We start from the raw sequence: 23,912 nt of genomic DNA on the forward strand, positions 1-23,912 counted from the left end.
GAGTCAATACTTGCTAGATAGAGAGAGAACACACATTACAACTAGTACATACAGTACATTACTATACATGCTAGTTAGAGAGAGAACACACGTTACAGCTAGCACACACAGAACATTACAATACATTACCATATTATTACATAGATACATCTACATGAATACATTTACATGAATACGTTTCCATATATACACTTACATGAGTACATTTACATAGATACATCTACAGGAGTACATTTACATGAGTACACTTACATGAGTACGTTTACATAGATAACATATGATGAGTTACTAGTACATTTTATACGTATAGATTCTGTTATATAATCCTCATTCTTATCTTCACTTTGTGATACAATCACATAATCGGCGAGATAGATTGGATTTAATATCCTAGTACCAAAGGATACTTTGCGGGATTAACCATTCCTAAAATCTCTGTTAGCTACAGAGGTAAAAGCACATCCACGGATGTCAATGGTTGATACCATTACATGTATACTTTAAGGGACACTACTAGAAAACAGCCTTTTACGACGCTCATTGCGCGTCGTAAAAGGCTCATACGACGCGCAAATGCGCGTCAAGGAAGGCCCTGTCGTAAAGAGAGACGACGCGCTTTTGCGCGTCGTCTATAGACGACGTGCATTTACGACGCTCATTTACGACACACAATGCGTATCAAGGAGGTCCCTGTTATAAAGGAAGATGACACGCATTCGCGTGTCGTAACCTTACGACGCGCGTCTTAATGACACGCAATGCGTATCAAGAAAGCCCCTGTCAAGAAAGGCCATGTCATAAATGAAGATGACACACATTTTTGTGTATCATAATTTTAAATGTTTAAAAAAATATTATTTATAGATTTACTAATTTTCAAATTAAATAATACTTTAAAAATCTCATAATACAAAATAAAATACCATAAATAACAAAGATAATTCATTTCACTAATATGTCAAATACAAATAATTATTCCAAAAGTGAGTAAATGTTATAAAAAAAATGAACTCATTTATATACAATTGCATTATCTAGCTTACTATATGCCAACAACTCTCTGTGTTTACTTTTGCGTGAGTCTCGTTTCCTCCAAAGTTTCTAGCCATGCCAAAATATGATATCCTAAGTCTCGTTTCAAGAACCAAAATCACCTTCAATCACCCAATTAAACTCTAATGTTGGTAGACTGAGAGTTCCAGAATCAAGTTTACATCCATCACCTTCAATCACCCAATTAAACTCTAGATCTTCTGTTGTTTGAAAGAAATTGGTGTTTGTAATATACGAACAAAAAACGCAAAGGAATTTAGAGTGTAATTAAAAGCATAGAGGAATGCTTTGTTGCGAGCTGGAACAACAAGAAGCACATTGTTGCGAGTTGCCTACAGAAAACCATGGCAGACATAAAGGCATGAGCATGAGCTTTGTTGTTGCTTTTATAAAAACTGAACTTATTCTATAGGTTAGAAGATATGGTATAAAATTTTAACTTTTAAGCATTCTATAGCTCGCATAAAGTAGAATTGGAATCATTAAGAATACAATGAGTACTTTGTTGTTGGAAGTAGCCTAACCATTTCATAATATGTTGACTCAAAAACGAAAATTTGGCAACTTTACCTGTACAAAGCTGGAGACAGAAAGAAGTGGCTTCTCTCCAATCTTCTGATTTTTATCCTGAAAATTAACAAAGAATTTAGCAACTTGTAAGGAATAAGGGAAGAAAGTACTACAATAAGTTCAGAACTTAAAAAGCAATTAAGATAACATGCAAATAATGAGAGCAGAATACCTAATAACCAAGCCAACAAGTTAGCATCATATATTCTGGTGTAAATAGATGAAAGATAAGCTTAGGTCACAAAAAAGTTCTCCAAAACAAAAGTAGAAGATAAATATAATAAAATTAAGAAATGAAGAACATACTTGTATTAGAAGCATGACAAGTGCAAAGATAACTTTTGCACCTTCTGTTAGAAATTTAACACTGATGGGGCTAAAATTGAACTTCCCATCAACCTTGGACACGTACACCAAAATTGGCTGTAAAAGATGATCAACTTAGTGAGGTATTGATCAATTATGTAACATGGAAACACTACACAACTAACTATACCTAAATATTATCTAGTCAATGATGCATGGAATTTAAAGAGTTGTTTATGTTATGTGAAAGATATGTACTATAAATAGATATACAAAACACATTCTTTATCTTGTCTTCCAGGATAATGAGGAGAAAAAGATTATATTATACCATCAACATCGTTCTCACCATAATTGGATATATGTCCGAAAAGGTGCCCCACATAGGTCTTCCCCGAAACCCCCCAGTAACTAAGGTAAACAACGTAGAAAAAGCACCCATTTCTGTACCGGTTCCGAAAGAGCGAAGAAAGAGGGGATGTTTTGTTAATAGGAACAAGAACGTGTTTATAGCCGTAGCGATATAAACAAGAATACTCATCCGAGCCGTAGGAACGTGTACATAAGGAATACGAGAATTTCCACCTTGTTGAAGGTCTAGTGGTGCTACCCGAAGACTTAAATGAATAGCCATCGCTGTTAAGAACAACCGAGATCCAATGAAAATTTTCGCGTAGCTTCTGGTCTTTGACATCAAAAAAGAAGGTTGTAATAATGCAAGGGACATCTTATAATTTTATCCTAGCTAGTGGAACAATAAAGACGAAGTGTCTAATTAGACTTATGGTCCTTTGTTTCCAAATAGAAAGACACCAAATTCTCCGGGAAGCCCTATCTTTCGAAGGACTTATCGATTTGCTCCCCCTGACGAGCCCCCCCTACCCGCCGGACCACCCCTTCTCTCTTCTTCTTCAGATAGGGTTGGCCTCTCCAGCTTTTTATCCTGTTCCATATAGACTCTGATAGTGACTCGAACTATTTCACCCCCCTCATAAATTTCTAAAGATTTGAAAAGGACTTTATAGAGCTGAGAATAGACCCATTTTTTTGGAAGCAAATTACCACCCTCCTCAGTCAAGGGGATAGCAGTACCTATTGAAAAAGTCTACTCTAATAAGATATAAATTGAGAGCTCCCAAAAGATGTCAAAAGTTTCTCTTAGAAAACTATCATGCATGAAAAAAATGCCTACATAGCATACAAAAAATGACAAATCCGACTCATATAGTCTTGGGACTATGAAAGGAAAGTAGATTGGCAGATTCTATCATACTTTCTTTTGCAATGGTGAAGTTCCCTCAGGAATCTATGTTCCACTGTTAGGAATTTGGGAATAATCTAAATAAGATATAAATCCAAAGTTTACAAAAGATGCCACAAGTTTCTCTTAAAGAAAACTACAGTATATGAAACATATGTAAGCTCTCTAGCCTTGAGACTTGCGAGGGATATCAGTATATCACTGCTAAAGAAATTACCTGTAAGCCAACTAACATGCAGTCACCAACAACCAAGAGAACATCTTTTATGCTCCTGTTGTTTTACATTGTTTATTTCAACCACCATCAAAGCTGAAATCACACCAAGTGCTGATCAACATCACTGAATTTATGAATCAAAATGATAAACAGTCGGATTTAATTTTACTGAATTGCATAATTTTATTATATTGGAATATGTATATTGTATACCTCAACTGCATAGGAAGATGCATGCTAGAAATGAAAACTGCATATGATGTCCCTCCTATTCCCAATTTCAGCTCCAACTGAGATCATAATTCATATAGTTTTAGAGAAAAACTACATAGTACATGTGTTGATTTTTTGTATTATATATGGAAAAGAAACTTACTGTAGGTGCAAGGAGACCTCCAAAAATAATAATTCCATAAATTAGAAAAAAACAAATGGCATAGTATTATTTGAGACAACTCAATGTTAGCATAAATGTCCTTCTACACACGGATGCCTCCCACCCAACTAGACAGATAATAAAAGTGCTTTTCATATGAGTTCACTAAAAAATGGATGAGTTTATAAAAACAGAAAAATGATGACAACAAGTCTTTCACCTAACTACATTACCTAAGGTTAATGGGAAGGAGTATCCGTGGATAATTGTATTGGCAGACGGCCGGTCTGCTGAAATTAAGACAACTCTCGCAGGCTTTCTTTCTTGAGCTTTGCCTGGACTAATTTTGAACGAGCAGCTACATCTGTTTTAACATAAACCACCTAATTTTGACAAAGTCAATATCTTTAAAATATACTCAAATTTCAAGATATTTTATTTTAAAAGTTAAGATCATATTACTAATGTTTGAGCAGTTGGGCCATTGGTGAACCACGTCTTATTCCCATTTAAAACATAACCACCGTCAACACGTTCAACATTACATTTCATTCCAACAACATCTGAACCAGCTGTTGATATTAAAAAAGAAAAAAATATATATAATTAATTCATAAGTAGAGACTTAAAGATAATCTAAAACGGTAAAATTATAAAAAGTACCATTAGTTTCACTCATTGCAAGAGCTCCAACATGATCCCCACTAATTAACTACAAGAAAGAAAGAAAAAGAAATTGAAATGGATTCATGAAAGAACATACATAAAACAAGATGAAATTCACTGAACAATTAGTTTTTTTTAAATAAAACCTTGGGTGAATATTTCTCCTTTTGTGCAGCACTTCCATTTCTCACCTACGAGATTAACAAACTTGTTATGTTAGTTAAACATGTGTGAAGGGTTTTCATGATTTTACAAGTATAGAGTTTTTGGTGTTACCAATTGATCAATACAAAGATTAGAATGGGCACCAAAGGTTCTTCTAACTGATCATGAAGCACAACTAATCTCCTCCAAAGCTATGTAGTGATATAAATAACCTAAACCTAATGCTCCATATTCAACTACAAACACAAGATTAATTTTGCAACTGTTTTATAATTAAAAATTTTAGTTCATTATCTCAGACTTCCCACTCCCGTTTCTACCATTGAATCCATGATGGTAAATATAATTACAACCTACTTTCATTTATTTCTTATCATACTTTCGATTATGTTTATTGCTTTCCATCTTTTTCCAGAAAGTCATTTGATTGTTTCTACTTTGAAAAAGTTACCCAATTATATCTCTAGTAGAGTGGTATTTGGATGCCATTTGCTACAATTGGATAACTTTTTTCTTGAAAAATAAATCTAAATACATTTAAAACTGAGTGATTATAATGATAATAATTATTCATTGGTAGGGTTGTTTACTAGATACCATGTCTTTTATTGATGCACTTCCATCTCTCAGAATGAAACAATGGTAGGTGTTTGTTCTTTTGTTTGTTGATACTCTTTCTGTCTCCCGGATTCCTGCCATGACCCGAAACTTGACAAATAGAAGAAGGTTCTTTCAAAAGGTGAATTATTTTCATTAACTTCAAGGTAATGACACTCATGATTATTCAAAATACTATGTGTACTCAAAAGCTTTACACCCTTAACGACTTGCATTTTACAGCAACATACAAGTAGTGAAAATATAGGCAATGCCAGTAATGTTTAAGAAGTTTAAGAAATTTTTTTTATAAGTGGTAGAATCTCAAGATAATTCAAATAAAAAAACTGAAAATAAAGAAGATGTTAATGAAAAAAAGACCCAGAAAGAAATGTACTTAAAAATAATGAAAACTAATTTACCTAATTAAAACATTTTCCAAGTAGTGAAAATGCATTAGCTTTGCCTTTTGAAGATGCATCTTTTTTGTTACTTGAGTTCTATTCATTCAGGTTCTTGAATCCAATTTCCGTTTGATTAGAAACACAGGATTCTTCATTTAAATTGGGTTTATTGCTGAGTGTACATTTATGACCTAAGATGTTAGCCTAATCCTTCATTATATCTGGATCACAGGAGATGATAGCTACCAAAGTTGTGTTTAAGAGCTTTCAATCTTGAATTTAAGCGACTTGCATGATTTGATGGACAGCCCTTGAAATCAAACAACAACCTGTTGTTAAATAGTAAAGCAACCAAAATGAAACTTCAGAAATATGGTTCAAGCATTTCATCAAGCAGTTGGTGTGCAGCTGAAACTTTCTTTTCAATCTAACATCAAGTGGGTGGGTAAACATAGAATCTGAAAGGGATACATAAGAAAGGTATTAGTATTTTCACAAAATTAGGCATACAAATGGATATCTTAAACCCAATTGACACACACAGGGCATAAAACAAATAACAACCCCTAATTGGTTCAATATTCTACATCATTTGAAATATCTTAAGGTGAAAAAAGAGTAAAATTATCAAGGATAAAAGAGGAATATACATTTAGGTCGTTTTGAATTTCTCCTTGGAGCGGTTGAATCAGGGTATGCAATGTTGTACTAATTTTACCAACAAATTAAAGCACATACCTCAAAGAGGAATTACCAGACCTAAAATCAATCTAAATTTCTTCAATAAAAGATAATATCTTAATTTTTGGCACTTCTTTATGGGCGTCTCATTCTTGCTGAAAATAACAGCAATAGATGGAGGATGGATACATATTTCTTTCTTTCCAAATTAAAAAAGAACTCAATGCATGTAATTAAAAAACCTCAACAATATGTAATCATATGTTAATGTTAGCTAGCATTACTGTTTAAAATGGAATTACCCAAAAATTAGCTAGCATTAATATAAAATTAGCTAGCATTAATATAAAAATGGAGATAACATTAGAACATATAAAATCGAACATAAATTTCCTTAGAGGCTGATGACCATTTTCTAAAATTAAAATGGAATTTCCCCAAAATTATTGATGTCCTCAATACTATGAAAAAACAAGGGTACAAAGAAATTACTTTTCATTAGGAGGAGGTTGTTGGCAGCTTGGAAGAGGTAATCGACAACTCAACAGCTGGGACTTCTGTCTACAACAAATAACACACAAACGAATGGAAAAACCATGAACCCAATTTCACATCAGGAAAAGAGTTTTTAGATACCGATTAACCCCAAAATTGAACCTGATTCGCCAACCTAATAAAGAACCTGAAACAATCTAAATTATAAAAAACATGGAATCGATTTTACCATGGGGATGAGGATGGATTAGAAAGGAAAGTGAAAGGGGATTCGTGATAATGGAAAATTTTAGTTTTCTTTGCCCACGATTATATTCCAGTTTGCACCAATACAAAGAGTTGAATACATATTGTCACAACATAGTTGGAAACAAGAAGTTGTGGGAAACGAAAGCTAGAATATTTATACTCAGATGCAATACATGGTACTTTAATGAGGTGGAAAGCACCAGATTTGATATCAAAGCAAAGGTAGTTCCATTTTTTGACAAGAGAGAAAATGTGTCTCTTCAAACGAGTTGAATTCAAATCAAGATGTTTTTTTATATAAATAATGATGCGTTGTAACCCTCAAAATGGTGGCCCGGGGGAAGATCTTGAATCGCTTACATTAGAGAAAATTGATGCAGTACTTGTTTCGCTATAAAGAAGTAGATCTGACGACAAATGAACGGAATTCGAAACGAAAAAAAATTGATCCTTCATCTATGATAACTCACAAAATTTGAAACAAAACATACCTTATTCGGACCTAGGGATTGTAAACCTGAGCATTCATCGCAGTCTCCGGTGAGGTGAGGTGAGCCTCAGAAGGCAGGAAGTTGGCGATACCAAGAACATCGGTCAGCAGAGTAAGTCGACGGCTGAGAATGAGTTGTAGTGGTGTTGTTGAGGTGTGTCGAAAGAGGTGAGTTTAGGTTGCTTGCAGGTGAGGAGAGCTGAGGTAGAGTGTGTTGCAGAGAGCACTCCTTGAAAAAATCCCTAGATAATGGTCCCTATGATTTTTTGATAAGATAAATAGTCTGTTCAATGAAGATGAGGGTTTGAAGACGACGTTCAATAAAGTTTTCAACAGTGAGGGGAAGAACGTTCATCCAGCAAACCGTACTTGTTTATCCTCCTCATGAGAGCTTCGCCTTTGTAGATTCTTCGTGGATCTTTCTCCTCAAGAGTTAGAAGCATTCTCGCAACATTATGGATTTTGCTGAGTGCATATTGCATCCTCCAGAGCTCTCGCTTGCATCGTAGACCGTATTCTCCGACCAATTTCAACTTTGCGTCTAGTCGTTCGTTTTCATTTGAGCGTCGATAATTAGGGCAAGAGGGAAAGGAGAAAAAAGGAAGGCGAGGTTTTTAATTTTTTAGATTTCATTTTTGCCCCTGGTTATTAAGGGATGGAACGCGCGTTCCATTAAAATTTATAAAGCGACGTCCATAGACAACACGCATTATATTACAGGTGCCCTTCGTGTTTTTTTTTTTTTTTTTTTTTTTTTTTTTTTTTTTTTTTTTTTTGTTTAGACACTAATTTAAGGGAACGCAATAATGCGTGACGTAAATCCTTAAATTTTTTTGAAGAGATGACACTTTTTTAATGTCACTCTCTTTTGTGTAACATAAATCAATGAGCGTCGTGGTTTGCGCGTCGTAAAAGGCTATTTTTCTAGTAGCGGGACCAACTATTCCTACACCCAGCTGTTAGCAACAGAGGTAAATGTACATCTATGGATGTCTTCAGTTGACACTGTTAGTTATCCTAGTACAAAAGGATAATACTTAGGTTATTTATATTATTACCTCTATCTTGTGACTCATTCACATAACCGATGAGGTGAATTATTTGAGTATCCTAGTACCAAAGGATACAAATTCTTGTGATAATAATAATAGTAGTAGCATAGTTAAGTCTTGGTAGAAGACTACATTTAGAACGGTTAAGTGTTGGTAGAAGACTACATTTAGAATAGTTAAGTCTTGGAAGAAGATTACATTTAGAACAGTTAGGTCTTGGTAGAAGACTCCCTTTTATACTAGTAGGAATCATAGGGATTTCTAGGGTTTTTCAAACGTTTACAATTGTTTTACAAACATTTTCATACTTACACGAACTTTCTTTCAAAACATTTTCAAGTCTTTCATTACATGTCATACAAATACTTACATACAAATTAAGACACTAAAATACTTATGATCTCACCAGCTTTAAAGCTGATACTCTCTTTCAAAATAACTTGTATCCTCAGGTCAATAGTAGACAGGTACCAATGCAAGGTTTAGAGAAGATGGAGCTCGTTCAAGACTCATCTTTCATTTTGATTATACTTTAGTGTCTACTATAATTTGACAGAACACTTGTACTAAAATTATATTATTAATGCAATGGATGATGTTGTTGCTTGTTTACTACTTTTCATTATTGTGATATTGTACATGATGTCCTCCACCCCAGAACATTTCTGCCGTTCATGGTTTTAGGGTGTGACACACCACATTGAGATCAAAACCCAAACCCTAGGATTGAAAGGGTAAGGACTTAATAATTAAGCACTAAATCACCAAAGGCATAACTCCAAATTGTAGATCTTGCCCTAAAAGTTGAAAGACCTCATAAAGATTCAAACCTTTCCTTCAAGCATGCTTAGAAGAAGCTCAAATACTCAAAAGAAGCCATAAGATGGACTTAATGAATGCATGGAGCCCTTAAGACCATAAAGTTGGCACCTTTATGCCAAAAGAGCTCATGGGGATCATAGATCTGAAAGAATAGCACTTGGGACGTCCTACAACCGCATCAACAACCCAAACATGACTAAAAGCATCTAAAATAACCCAAAAAAGAGATATAATCAAATATTAAGCAAGGTTAGAACTTTATACCCGAAATATGTTGGAAATGGTGCAAAGAATCAAGATCTAAGAGCTCCTTGTTGAACCACGACCTTGCACCAAGCTTTTCTTCCCTCTAAGAACTTCAAACGCACTCATAACACTCAAAGGGGGCTCTAGGGTTTCGAGATTAGGGTTAAGGGCTATGGAGGCTGGAAAGAGGCCAACACCTACAAATTATGGTGTTTAAATAGCGTGCAAAACCCTAAAATTAGGGTTTCCTCCCATGCTGCCATCTCATTGAGTTGAGGCACCTTAACTCATCGAGTTGACTCATTAAACTCTGCGGCCAAAACAACTTCAACACGTTGAGTTGAGGCTTCCAAATCGGCAAGTCCTACATGAAAAATATGCAAATAAATTGAAATAAAATCATACATGATTAAGGAATTACAATTCCCCCCACTTGAATCAGACTCCGTTCTCGAAGTCCGCTGTCTCGAACAATCCCAGATAATGCTCCCTCATTTCCTCCTTGGGCTCCCAAGTCGACTCCGATCCCTTGCGGTGCAGCCACTACAACTTCACTAGCTCCACGACCTTGTTCCTTAAGGATTTTTTCTTCCGATCTAATATTGCCACTGGTTTCTGAACATAATTCATGCGGTGATCCACCTGAATATCCTCCAAGGGTAGAACTATGGAATCATCCACCTGACACTTCCACAACTGAGAGACATGGAATGTGCTATGAATCTGGATGAGCTCAGCTGGAAGATGTATACGATACGTAACACAGCGCACCTGAGCGAAAACCCTGAAGGGACCAATATATATATATATATATATATATATATATATATATATATATATATATATATATATATATATATATATATATATATATATATGGGGCCTAGCTTGCCCCGCTTTCTGAACCGATTGACACCTTTCCAAGGTTAAACCTTCAGGAGAGCCATATCTCCCACCTGGAACTCCAAATCTGAATGGCACGTGCTGACTGTGAGCTGTCTGGAGCCTGCTCCGAACCTGTTGGATCATCTTGGTAGTCTTGAGTACCACCTCGGTACTCCCCCATGACTCTTCGACTGACCTCACCCCAACAAATCGAGGTCCTACATTTTCTCCTGTAGAGCATCTCAAAAGGAGGTCGATCAATGCTAGCTTGGTAGTTGTTGTTATACGAAAATTATGCTAACAGAAGATACATATTCAACTCCCACCAAAGTCTAATACGCACGTACGCAACATATCCTTAAGAGTTTGAATCGTCCGCTCACTCTGCCTATCGGTCTGCAGAAGAAAAGCTATACTGAAATGGAGACTAGTGTCCATATCGTCATGAAACCTCATTAAAAACCTACAAGTAAAGCGAACATCCCGGTCGGAGACCACCGACACCGACACCCCAAGACATGCCACCACCTCACGAACCTAAATGTCGCCTAGCTTCTCAGCAGAAATACCCTCGGGGATCAGAATGAAATGCGTGCTCTTAGTCAATCGATCCATGATGACCCAAATAGAATCCACTCCGCGCGCTGTCCTGGGAAGCTTTGTGATAAAATCCATCGTGATGACTTCCCATTTCCATACGGAAATCTCCAACAACTGCATCTTGTCATGAGGTCGTTGATGCTCGATGTTGACTTTACTGCAAGTCAACAACTGCTCCAAAAACATGCTATATCCCACTTCATGCAAGGCCACCAGTAATCAGGGCGAAGATCCCTATACATCTTCGTCGCCCCGGGATGAATGGAGAATCTCGATTTGTGAACCTCCTCCAATAGAACTTGGGGCTCCCCACCCCAATATGGAACTTAGAACCTCCGATGCAAGGTGAACAATCCACGACTATCATAATTGACGGAAGCCACCCGGCCCACAATCTGCTCACACTTCCGATGCTCTTTCTTCATAGCCTCAACCTAAGCCTCCCGAATCCCTTCCAGTAACGAAGTAATCACTGTCATCCTCAAGCATATACCATGAATTGGAGTCGCGATCGCCTTGTGGCTGAGAGCATCAGCCAACACATTGGCCTTCCCCAGGTGGTACATGATCTCACAATCATAATCCTTCACCACATCCAAACAATGACACTGTCTCATATTCAGATTCGACTGTCCATCAAATACCTCAGGCTCTTGTGGTCAGTGTAAATAGTACAACGAACCCCATAGAGGTAACACTGCCAAATCTTGAGGGAGAAAACAATAGCTCCCAGCTCCAAATCATGCATAGGATAATTCGCATCATGAGGCTTCAGCTGCCTTGAAGCGTAAGCGATCACGCGACCCCGCTGCATCAAAATTGCACCCAAACCTGTGATCGATGCATCACAATAGAATACAAAAGCATCGAAATCCTCTGGCAAGGTCAAAATCAGCGCCTTACACATCTGCTGTGTAAGAGTCTCAAAAGCTGCCTGCTGCTTAGGCCCCCAACAAAATGTCACCAGCTACTTGGTCAACCGGGTCAACGAAATAACAATCTTGTATAAATCCCGGGTGAATCTCCGATCATACCCAACCAAACCAAGAAAACTCTGAATCTCAGATGGAGACCTCATAACCTCCCACTACATCACGACCTCAACCTTGGCCGGATCGACCAGAATACACTTCTGATTGACAAGGTGCCCCAAGAACTGCACCTTGCGCAACCATAACTCACACTTGGATAACTTTGCAAAAAGTCTCTCCTTCCTCAATGTATCGAACACCTCCCTCAAGTGCTCCTCAGCTGGTCCTATGTCTTGGAATATACCAAGATATCATCAACAAAGACTATCACAGACCGATCCAGTATCGGTCTGCACACGTGATTCATGAGGTCTATGAACGTGGCAACAACATTGGTGAGAACAAATGGCATCACCACGGACTCATAATGGCCATACGATGTCCGAAAAGCTATCTTCTGCACATCCTTGTCCCTGACTCGCATCTGATGATAACTCGATCACAGATCAATCTTGGAGAACCAAGAGGCACCCTGAAGCTCGTCGAAAAGATCATCAATCCTCTGGAGGGGATAACGGTTCTTCACCGTTACCTTATTTAACTCCCAGTAGTCGATACACGTCCGATGGGATCTGTCCTTCTTCTTCACAAACATAATCAAGGCTCCCCAAGGCGAACTACTTGGTCTAATGAATCCCTTGTCTAACAACTAATGCAGCTATGTAGACAACTCCCGCATCTCGGTAGGAGCCAGCTGATACAGTGCTTTGGCTATCAGAGCCGCACCTGGAATGAAATCGATCCTGAACTGCACCTACCTCTTCAGAGGTACCCCACGCAAATCCTTCGGGAATACATCCGGATACTCATATATAATTGACATATCGTCATGGTCGCCTTAATCCTATCCTAGGTATCCATGACATAGGCGACAAAACTCACACAACCCTGATGAAGATAACGGTTGGCCCTCGCTGCAGAACACATAACCAGCCCATGCTGCGGTCTCTCACCTTGAATCACCAACACCCTCCCACACGGGGTCCTAACCTAAGCCATCTATTTCTCATAGTCGATCACTGCCCCGTTAGGGCTTAACAAATCCATGGCCAAGATAACCTTAATCCCATACAAAGGAATGGGAACCAGGTCCACCTAATACTGGTCGCTGAATAACTAAAGGGTACACCCTTGATGAACCCTCGCAACCCGAATAGACCTATCATTAGCAGTCTCCACCTCAAGTGGATGATCTAGCTCCCCTGTAGCTCTAGAAAATATCTTGGTACATGTAAGAGATACAAAAGATTGGGTAGCCATCAAATAAAATAATACCAAGGCAGAGTCACGAAAGTAAAACACATAAACATAAGCAACAATTCAATATGAATAAAGAGATAAGGTGAAGATATATACCTATCACAACATAAGGAGCTGCTCGTGTCTCCTCGGCCTTCAGCTGGAATGCCCTACTCCTCATCGTTAGTGCATTTTCCATACCCTGACGGCCGTCAGTAATCCTCAATGTCATAGGAGCGGGTGCTGACACCGGTCCTTCCGCAACAAAACTTGGACAATGGGCCTTCTTATGGCCCATCTGATTGTACTGAAAGCAAATAAAATCATATATCGGTGTGATGGAGTGGTATCAATACAATCTATGTTGATATGACCCGTCTGACCGCACTTGAAGCAGCTAGAACCCACCCCTCACGTCCCCTCGTGCGACTTGCCACACTTGTCACAACGGCTACGGCCATGCTGGCCTCTCAGTCTAGAATCAAATACCTCAGGCCTCTTTCCCGAACCCTCAACACTCGCAGCAGAATCTGCTTTCCTCTTTCTCTCCATCTCCAAGTCTATCAACCTCTCCCTAGCCCTCACTATCATGTCTTCCATCATCTTACAACTGGATCGGCTAACAAACTGTCGAATGTCGCTCCTCAGCATCTGATGGTACTGAGCCTTCTTCATCTCCTCGTCCGCCTTGAACTGTGAAACCATAAGTGCCCTCTCCCTGAATATAGCAGTGATCTCAGTCACTGTATCAGTAGTCTGACGAAGATCCTAAAACTCTCACGCCAGCTGCTGCACCTCGATCAACGGTGTAAACTTGGCTCGGAACCTGGTCGAGAAATTACTAAAAATCATCGAATCAATAGCATCACCTCCTACAACATGGCCTACCTCCTCCCACCAATCACGAACCCTGTCCTTTATGATGCAGGAAGCTAGTCTGTCCTTGTCCCCCTCGGGACAATGATTGGTATGGAAGGCGTTGGCAACATCTAACAACCACCTGTTGCTCACAATGGGGTCCCTAGCCCCATGATAGTCTGGCACTCCACATGCCCGAAACTCCCTAAAAGTCAGAGAGCGCGTCTCGATCAAAGCCACAATCTCAACGCGAAAGGTGCTCAATCTCTCATCAAGAATCTCCAGAATACCCTCCTTGACCGTGCCAAAGATCACAGGAGTCTGATAAAGGATGTTGCACGTAATCTTAGAAAAGATGAACTCCCTCATCTGGTCATCAAGCTGCCCGAATCCAGAACCTGAGCCTAAACCATCCCCGACACCGGACTGCCCACTGTCTTGCCTTGCAATACCACCATACTGAAAATTGACCATAAAACTATCAGAATAAGCATCAATGTGTATATCGGGGAAATCATAACTACACAATCTTAGTGGCTTCATTAAAAACCTCCTTGAATTGAGTACATATCTTATACTTCTAGCACTACAGGCCCATACTAACTTCCATATCTATCCGTACTTTCCTCAAGAAGTGCCTTCACTCAGCCAAGTTACTCTCTAACGAATAGATCCCTTGCAGGTAGGGCTCCCAACACTAAATCTCATCCTAGGTTTTCCTAGGGCAGAGTCCACACCATTATCCGCCATCAGCTACAGAAGGAACTCATGCTAACCATCTCTAACTATCTCACAAATATAATTACATATTACAAAGACTAGATAATTCTTCGAATGACAGGTCTCTCCCTACAACGGTTGGACTCAAACAAAAGTTGCGCAACAGAATTAAACCTAACCTTCTGAAATTAATTAGTTTTCATAATATATAACTTAGCGTATTCGCTTACTAACTACCTGGAATTAGAAAGAACTCCTAAAAGCACAAAGCAGGCAGCATTCGAGCATCAAGTAAACAGAATCGAGCATAACCTAATCAGGGCATGCTATCACTGACTGAGTACTAGCATGCAAATCTACAAGCTCATACACCAGGCATACAAAGGCATCTCTCCTAGATCCTTAGCGCTAATCTATCATGCAATTCACAATTCGCAGTTCGTATCATATATAACCATGCACAAGTATTTTGAGATAACATACTTGAGCTCGGTTGATTGCACGCACCACACCCTTTTCTCTTTTAGAAATTCTTTTAATAAAAATGTTTTCTTTGAAAATTTCTACCAAGTCCTTAGTTTGAGTTCAGACACACTCGAGAGTGTACCCGAATCCCTCAAACCAAGGCTCTGATACCAACTTGTAACATCCAAAAATATGGTCCAAAAATTTCAATTTAATAATAGATAAACAATTATTTTCTCATAACATCCAAACATTTGAAATAAACCAATGTATCAATTAGTCATAAATCAGAGTAAAACATCATAACATAATCTCAATGGTGTGTGTGATACAGTCATCCCGAGCTCTTCCCCTTGGAACCGGAAGTACCTGAAACATAAACTAAAAATCATAAGCACAAATCTTAGTTAGTTCCCCCAAAATACCACATAACAATCATACAATCATCCTGAGCTCGCCATCGGGCCCCACTTGACATTGGACACCGCCCGGCATTAGGTCCCGCCCGACATTGAGCTGAGATCAGTAAAACGGGCCCCGCCCAACATACAATAATATATATCAAAATAAACACATATACATGCAATAATCACATAGATACATAGCATACAAGAATCCATCAGGCCCAGCCCGTCATCGGGCCTTAGCTTGGAAGACATATAACACAAGGACATGCAAGAGTCACAAAGACAACTAGCATACAAACAACATAATATAATCATGGGTCGTCCTTGGTGCCTTCAACCCGCTAAAACTGGTAAGGAAACTCACCTCGAATACATAAAGGTAGCTGAACGGATCCCAACTCTGAATATTGACTCTACTTAACCCCTAAACATAAAAGATTTCCTTCAGTTCAACATAAATGTCCATAAACCCCTTATAGGTCAAACTTGGTCAAGGACTAATGTCAAAGTCAAAGTCAAAAATCCGAGTTGACCCCAACTCGCTGAGTTCATCCATAAACTCGTCGAGTTTATCCATCAGTCTACAAAGTTGGGAGAAATTGATCCAACTCGCCGAGTTCCTCCACAAACTCGTCGAGTTCACTAGAAATTCAACATCTTAATCCATTAAGCCATCCTTAACGAAACTAAGAGCTTCGTGACTCAGATCTTAACTAAAATGGCCTCAAGAAGGGTAAAGTTTCCAACTTTACCCCTAAGAACCACCAAATCGGGATGAAAACCCAAACCCTCGGCTTGAAAGGGTAAGGACTTAATAATTAAGCAGTAAATCACCAAAGGCACAACTCCATACTATTGATCTGGCCCTAAAAGCTGAAAGACCACGTAAAGTTTCCAACTTTACCTTCAAGCGTGATTAGAAGAAGCTCAACTGCTCAAAAGAAGCCATAAGATGAACTTAATGAATGCATGGATCCTTTAAGACCATAAAGTTGGCACCTTTATGCCAAAGGAGCTCATGGGGATCATAGATCTGAAAGAATAGCACTTGGGACATCCTACAACCCCATTAACCACCCACACATGACTAAAAGCATCTAAACTAACCCAAAAAGAGATCTAATCAAATATTAATTAATGTTAGAACTTTATACTTGGAATATGCTTGAAATGGTGCAAAGAATCAAGATCTAAGAGCTCCTTCTTAAACCACTACCTTGCACCGAGATTTTCTTCCCTCCAAGAGCTTCAAACACACCAAGACACACTCACAACACTCAAAGGGGGCTCTAGGGTTTCGAGGTTAGGGTTAAGGGCTATGGGGATTGGAAATGTGGCAAACACCTGGGACTTAAGGTTATTAAGTAGGGTGTAAAACCCTAAAATTAGGTTTTCCTTCACTGCTGCCAACTCGTCGAGTTGAGGCACCTCAACTTGTCGAGTTGACTAACTTCGCGGCCAAAACAAGTTCAACACGTTGAGTTGGGGACTCCAATTCGACGAGTCCTCCAGGATAAAATGCAAATAAATTGAAATAAAATCATACCAAGATCAAGACGCTATAATTTTTTTTATCAATCATTAAAATAATTTTAACCCTAATTAAATATATACTAAGGATATGATCCATATTTGCATTTGTGATGTGTAAAGGGATGCCGTAAACACACCACAAAGTTATTTAGGTATAAAAAGCCCTTTTCCAATTTCATTCTCATGAAACTCCTAGATCTTTTGAGATTTAATGAGTGGTGTTATGCTCATATCAATTCTATGATGAGAATGTTGCTGATCATAGAATAGATGGTCAATCATCCATGCAAAATCGTATGAACCTTGATACAAATTATTCTCACATTAACGTGTCGGTTAACCGCACACACTCCATCAACAAAATAATTTTTCCTAGTGGCATATCATTTCCAACTTATATCCTTGCTTTGATGTAGCGGTTAATCACACATGCTCCATAAACAAAATATAAAGAAAATGTAGGTTTTTATGGGTAGCATGTGACTCACGCTTTTAACTATAAATCGGGATTTTGATTTAATAAAATTTCATTCCTTTTAATACTTTAGTAAATACCTTTTAATTTTAAACATTTATCCTATCAAACCCTTTCTATAACAACATTCTCAAAATATGAAGAACGGTGAAGGTGGTAAGCAATGAGCTTTTAGAAACTGACCATATGAAATAAAAAAGACATCCTTAAAGCTCTCTTATATCATTAGATTGAGTGAGCGTAGTCATGGTTCGACGATAACATTTCTGGTAAACATGTGAAGACACGTGTTTGTAATAATCTCTTATACATATAATAATCTTATTATAATATGTAGGTAAATTTAAACATTTCAAATTTGGTCTTTATCCTTTTACATATTAAAATTTAATCCTCTAATTAAATAATATTAGAAATTAAAATTTAGATTCAAATTATAATTTAAATAATATTCAAAATTAATTAACTAAATATTCAGATTTAAATTCTTATTTACATAATATTTTGATTTAATATTAGATTGGATAAAGAAATTTAAATAATTTAAATAATATTTAAAGCAAGAGGTTTACCCACAGAAATCGAAAAATTCCCAAAAGCACGAAACTCTAAAAAAAGGTATGGTACTCACCGCGAACTTCGATGATCCATAAAAAAACGATTTTGATTTTGTAAGGTAGTGCATATAATTAAAATCTAGAGACTCTGATACCAATGTTGTGTTATTAATGCATCTATACACACAATTAGTGCATCGAAAAAAAATTAATCCTTATATGTACATGCACCTTAGGATCTAAGTTTTACTATATATAGAACCTTACTTTAAAATTGCTAATCTACTAAAGATAGACAAAATTAGTAACCTCTTATGTTGCTTGATCGTAATCTTCTTGAACCCTTCTTGAACCTTCTTGATCCATCCATGTTTCTTAGATTAGAAGACCCAACAGAGAATCCCTCTAATGGAATCACACCTTAAGTCTCCAAAGAGAAAACAAAAAGAAAACTAAGAGATGGACAAACTTCTACAAACCCTAGAAAAGGTTAAGAAATTCGTCTCATAGAAAAGGATGGAAGAAGTATGCAAAACTTCTAGCCAAGCTGTAGGGAGGAATGAAACCCTTAACACATTATTTATAGCCTTAAAATCGTTGCCAAGTTTCATCTACCATCCTATGTGAGATGGAGATGATTTTTGAAATTCTCATCCCATCCAATATAGGGTGGAAACTTCGAATTCCCTTAACCCTTTAAGGGTTCTAGAATATTACAATTAGTCAATATTTGTAACATGCATAAAAATCTTGCCAAATTTAAACTTTTTCAACCATTTCAAAACAAATAATTATTACAAAACTTGTTTTCAAAATATTTTAAAAATCGGAGTATCCCATAAATCCAAATCATAAAACATGAGGAGGTGTACGATCAAACCTTCGCCTTTCCACGATCATCTGAAGTACTTGAAACAAAATCCAAAATTGTAAGCCCGAAGCATAGTGAGCTCCCCCAAAATACCCATACATACAACAATATACACATAATCACAAATAGCATACTATGGGTCCAATCAACCATCAGGTTGGAATACCCCAGGCCCTCAACCATCGGATTGGAATGCCAACATGCTAAGGGTCTAGCCATCCTTAGGATGGAATACCCTCGTCCCACAATCATCGGGTTGGAATGCCCACATACTACATGTCTAATCATCCTCGGGATGGAATATTCACGACCCACAACCATCAGGCTGGAATGCCCAAGTCTGTTGGCTCTCGCACAAAGCAGATAAGCCTCAGCCACCAATCAAAGATATGCACATATATCAGATAATCACATAACAGTCTATATATATATAGAAAAACTGATCTAACTAATCATAACAAGATAATAACATCCTATCTACAAGGATACCGATCTAGCAGATCATACTAGTATAACATCATCCTATCTACCAGGATACTGATCTAACATATCATAACAACATAATACCATCCTATCTACTAGGATACTGATCTAACAAATCATATTAGCATAACATATCAGGATAACAAACCAAAAGGGTCGGCCTTGGTGCCTTAAGCCTTGAGTATAGTGAGGAAAACTCACATCACAAATGTCGAACTATAGTGATAAGGTCAAACTCTCGAATCACAACTACGAACTCCACCACTTATATTCACCATAGAACCACTTCCATAAATTCCTAATTTACTAAAATACCCCCAAAAGTCAAAATGGTCAACCCTTGGTCAAAGTCAAAGTAACCGGTCAAGGTCAACAGTCCATGTTGACGCAACTCGTCGAGTGCAATTCACTAACTCATCGAGTCCTTCCAGAACTCGAGAATTCGTGAAAACCCTAGTTGACTCGCCGAGTTTCCAGACAACACGCCGAGTCCATGCATGTCGAAAAGTCGGGAAAACCCTAACTGGCTCGTCCATTCGTCTTACTGACTCGTCGAGTTCATGCAGAAACTCACCACAGCCAATCTTCATCCGACTCGTCGAGTTGACCATGAAACTCGCTGAGTCCTAGTCGATTCCTCATTCAGACAATTTTTAGCTACCGCAAAGCTCCAAATTGCAGATCTAACCTCCTAAGGCATGGTTTGCACGTAAAGTTGCAAACATTAAGTACATGCATAGTCCTAAATGCCAAAACCAAGCTAAGGGAAGATTTAAACCCAAAGAGAAGGGCCAAGGCTTGGTAAATCAGATAGCTTTATGACTATAAGGACTTAGAAAAGTCCAGATCTGAAGTTACAACTTCAGATCATGACTAATACCCGAAATGGTTCACATATATGCTAAAAATGGCCCTAAACCTATACATGGAGAGATCTAGCTAGAGAGAAGTCAAGGTAACGACTTGTTACCTTCAAAATGATGCCAAGTTGAACTAGAGTTAGTTCCACAAGCTTTTCTTTACTCCAAGCTCCGTAGACTTCAAGCCTTCTTCACAAAAACCACTTTCCAAGCTTCTTAACACACAAAATGGAGTAAAATCGCGATTAGGTTTCTCTGAGCTCATGGGGGGCGATAAGGGAGGCTGGTGGAGGATAATGACCCTTTCAATAGGGTACAAAACCCTAGAAATTAGGGTTTCATCGAGTCAGGGTCCTCTGGCTCGTCGAGTAGGTCCAATAATGCAAGTGGGCTAAGCCACCTCTACACGACGAGTTGGGGCAACCAAATCATCGAGTAGGTCCATAAACATATATGTAAGGCTTTAAAACTTATACCTGGGAGTCGGGGTGTTATAATTCTCCCCCGCTTGAACTAGACTTCATCCTCGAAGTCTTTTGTGGCGAACAAGTCTAGATAGTGCTCCCGCATCTATGCCTCCGGCTCTCACGTCCACTCCAATCCCCTCTTGTGCTCCCAGTGTACCTTTACCAAAGGTTCTTCCTTTTCTCATAGATCCTTTACCTTCCTATCAAGAATGGCCTCCGGCCTCTCCACGTAGTTCAGGCGCTTATCAAGCTGAATATCATCTAACGACACTACCGCCTCCTCATCCGGTATACACTTTCGCAACTGCGAAACATGAAAAGTGTTGTGAATCTGACTGAGCTCCTCTGCGAGGTCTCGTATACATTTCACATTATCAGCGTTGGCAATGATCCTAAATGGCCCTATGTATTGGTGACCCAATTTCCCCCTTTTCCTGAAGTGAATCACACCCTTCCAGGGTGAGACCTTCAGGAGTACCATGTCACCCACCTGGAACTCCAGCTCAGATCGGTTTCTATTAGCGTAACTCTTCTGCCGACTCTGAGCGGTCTGCAGCTGTTGTCTGATCTGTTGAATCCTCTCAGTAGTCTGAATGACTACCTCTGTCCGTCCCATCACCCCATGACCGATCTCACCCCAATAGACTGGGGTGCGACATCTTTGTCCATACAATAGCTCATATGGTGGGGCAATAATACTGGAATGAAAGTTGTTGTTGTAAGAGAACTCTGCCAAGGGTAGGTAGGAGTCCCAACTCCCACCGAAGTCAATAATGCAGGCTCTCAACATATCCTCGAGAGTCTGTATGGTCCGCTCACTTTGGCCGTCCATTTGCGGATGATAGGTTGTACTGAAGTGCAGCTGCGTGCCCAGTTCCTCGTGGAACTTCTTCCAGAAACAGGAGGTGAACCAAACATCTCGACGTGAGACAATAAAGACTGGCATCCCATGGTGGGCATTGATCTCGCGGATATACATGTCGGCCAGCTTCTCGGCCAATGAACTCTCCCATATTGCTAAACAGCGGGCGCTCTTGGTCAATCGATCCAAATGACCCAAAGAGCATTGAAGCCCTTCTCCCTCCTCGGCGGCTTGGTGATAAAATCCATTATGATATGTTCCCACTTCCACATGGGAATCTACAGGGGCTGCAACTGGCCGTGCGACCTCTTGTGCTCAGCCTTGACCATCCTGTAGGTCAAGCACCTCTCCACATACCAAGCGTTTTCTCGCTTCATGCACGACCAACAATAACTCAATCGCAAATCCCGGTACATCTTGGTTGCCCCAAGTGAATAGAGAAACGAGAAGTATGAGCCTCCTCCAGAACAATCTTTCTGACCCCACCAGACATCGGATTCCAGACCCGACCGCAATGAGTAAATAATCCCCAGCTATCCTGCACGAACCGAGTGTTCTCCTGTTGCATACCCTCAGCCTGAGCTTCCCTGATCAAACCCACTAGTGGAGAATTCAATGATATCCTCATACATGTCACCGGAGTAGAAGATCCATCTGACTTGTAGCTCACAGCGTCCACAACCACGTTCACTTTACCTGGGTGGTAAAGGATCTCACAGTCGTAGTCCTTGACTACATCCAGCCACCTGCGTTGTCTCATGTTCAGGTTTGGCCAATCCATGATGTGTCTCAAGCTCATGTGGTATGTGTATTTTGTACAGTGGACCCCATAGAGGTAATGTATCCAAATCTTGAGAGTGAATACCACCGCTCCCAACTCCAGATCATTAGTAGGATATCTCGTCTCATGCGACTTCAACTGACGAGACGCGTAGGCTATCACTCGTCCTCTCCGCATGTGGACCGCTCCCAGTCCCATGATGGATGTAACACAGAACACTACAAAATCCACAACTCCCTCTGGAAGAGTCAAAACTGGAGCCTCACAAAGTCGCTTCTAGAGGGTCTCAAATGCCCTCTGCCGCTCAGGGCCCTACCGGAAATCTACCCCCTTCCTTGTCAAACGAGTGAGGGGTACTACAATCTTCGAGAAATCCTATATGAATCTATGGTAGTACCCTGCCAATCCCAAGAAGCTCTTTATATCTGAGGGAGATTTCAGAACCTCCCACTGCATAACCGCCTCGATTTTGGCCGGATCGACCAGAATACCCTCCTGGTTAACGAGGTGTCTAAGGAACTGAACTTCCCATAACCAAAAATCACACTTCGAGAACTTGGTATAAATCCGTTATCGTCTTAAAACTCCCAATAGCTCCTGTAGATGCTCCTCATGTTGCTCTTGGGTATTAGAGAACACTAAGATATCGTCTATGAATATGATAACCGAGTGCTCGAGCATCGGTCTGCAGACCCGATTCATCAGGTCCATAAATATTGTCGGCGTGTTTGTGAGCCCAAACGGCATCATCATGAACTCGTAATGTCCATAACAAGTCCGGAAAGTGGTCTTCTCCACATCCTCCTCTCTAACCCTGACCTGATGGTACCCAGACCTCAGGTCTATCTTGGAGAACCAAAATGCTCTGTGCAACTGATCGAAAAGATCATCTATCCTTGGGAGTGGATAACGGTTCTTCATCGTCAACTTATTCAACTCTCGGTAGTCAATGCACATCCGGTGTGAACCATCCTTCTTCCTAACGAAGTGGATCGACGCTCCGCACAGAGAACTGCTGATACAAATGAACTGCTTGCCCAACAATTCTTGCAACTGTGATGACAGCTCCGGCATCTCTGGTGGTGCCAAACGGTACATCGCCTTGGCAATAGTGGTCGCACCTGGCACTAGGTTGATCCTAAACTCGACCTGCCTCTCTGGAGGCACT

At 39.3% G+C, this 23,912-nt stretch overlaps 1 protein-coding gene across 20 annotated transcripts; it reads right to left on the minus strand.

Annotated features, from left to right (window-relative positions):
* Positions 1 to 920: 920 nt before the first annotated feature.
* Positions 921 to 8,186, minus strand: LOC111887202 (putative cytochrome c biosynthesis ccmC-like mitochondrial protein). Of its 20 annotated transcripts, none has more exons than XR_008232421.1 (13): positions 6,789 to 8,185; positions 5,634 to 6,073; positions 5,212 to 5,306; positions 4,726 to 4,850; positions 4,596 to 4,640; positions 4,447 to 4,495; positions 3,784 to 4,355; positions 3,621 to 3,697; positions 3,408 to 3,500; positions 1,930 to 2,046; positions 1,796 to 1,830; positions 1,624 to 1,680; positions 921 to 1,385 (listed from the first exon to the last, which is right to left on the minus strand). XR_008232421.1 is itself a non-coding variant. In XM_052771520.1 (7 exons), the coding sequence occupies exons 4-7, from the start codon at positions 2,654 to 2,656 to the stop codon at positions 1,245 to 1,247; spliced, it is 693 nt and encodes a 230-aa protein (XP_052627480.1). In that variant the 5' UTR covers positions 2,657 to 3,021; positions 3,408 to 3,500; positions 3,621 to 3,697; positions 3,784 to 3,911; the 3' UTR covers positions 921 to 1,244. The 20 variants fall into 20 exon arrangements, 1 of the variants encoding a protein (XP_052627480.1); XR_008232423.1 differs by having other exon boundaries at positions 5,212 to 5,322; XR_008232428.1 differs by having other exon boundaries at positions 4,726 to 6,073; positions 6,789 to 7,786; positions 7,900 to 8,186.
* Between the last annotated feature and the right edge of the window lie 15,726 nt (positions 8,187 to 23,912).

This window comes from Lactuca sativa, chromosome 5 (assembly GCF_002870075.4).
Source record: "Lactuca sativa cultivar Salinas chromosome 5, Lsat_Salinas_v11, whole genome shotgun sequence".
Taxonomy (NCBI): Eukaryota; Viridiplantae; Streptophyta; class Magnoliopsida; order Asterales; family Asteraceae; genus Lactuca; species Lactuca sativa.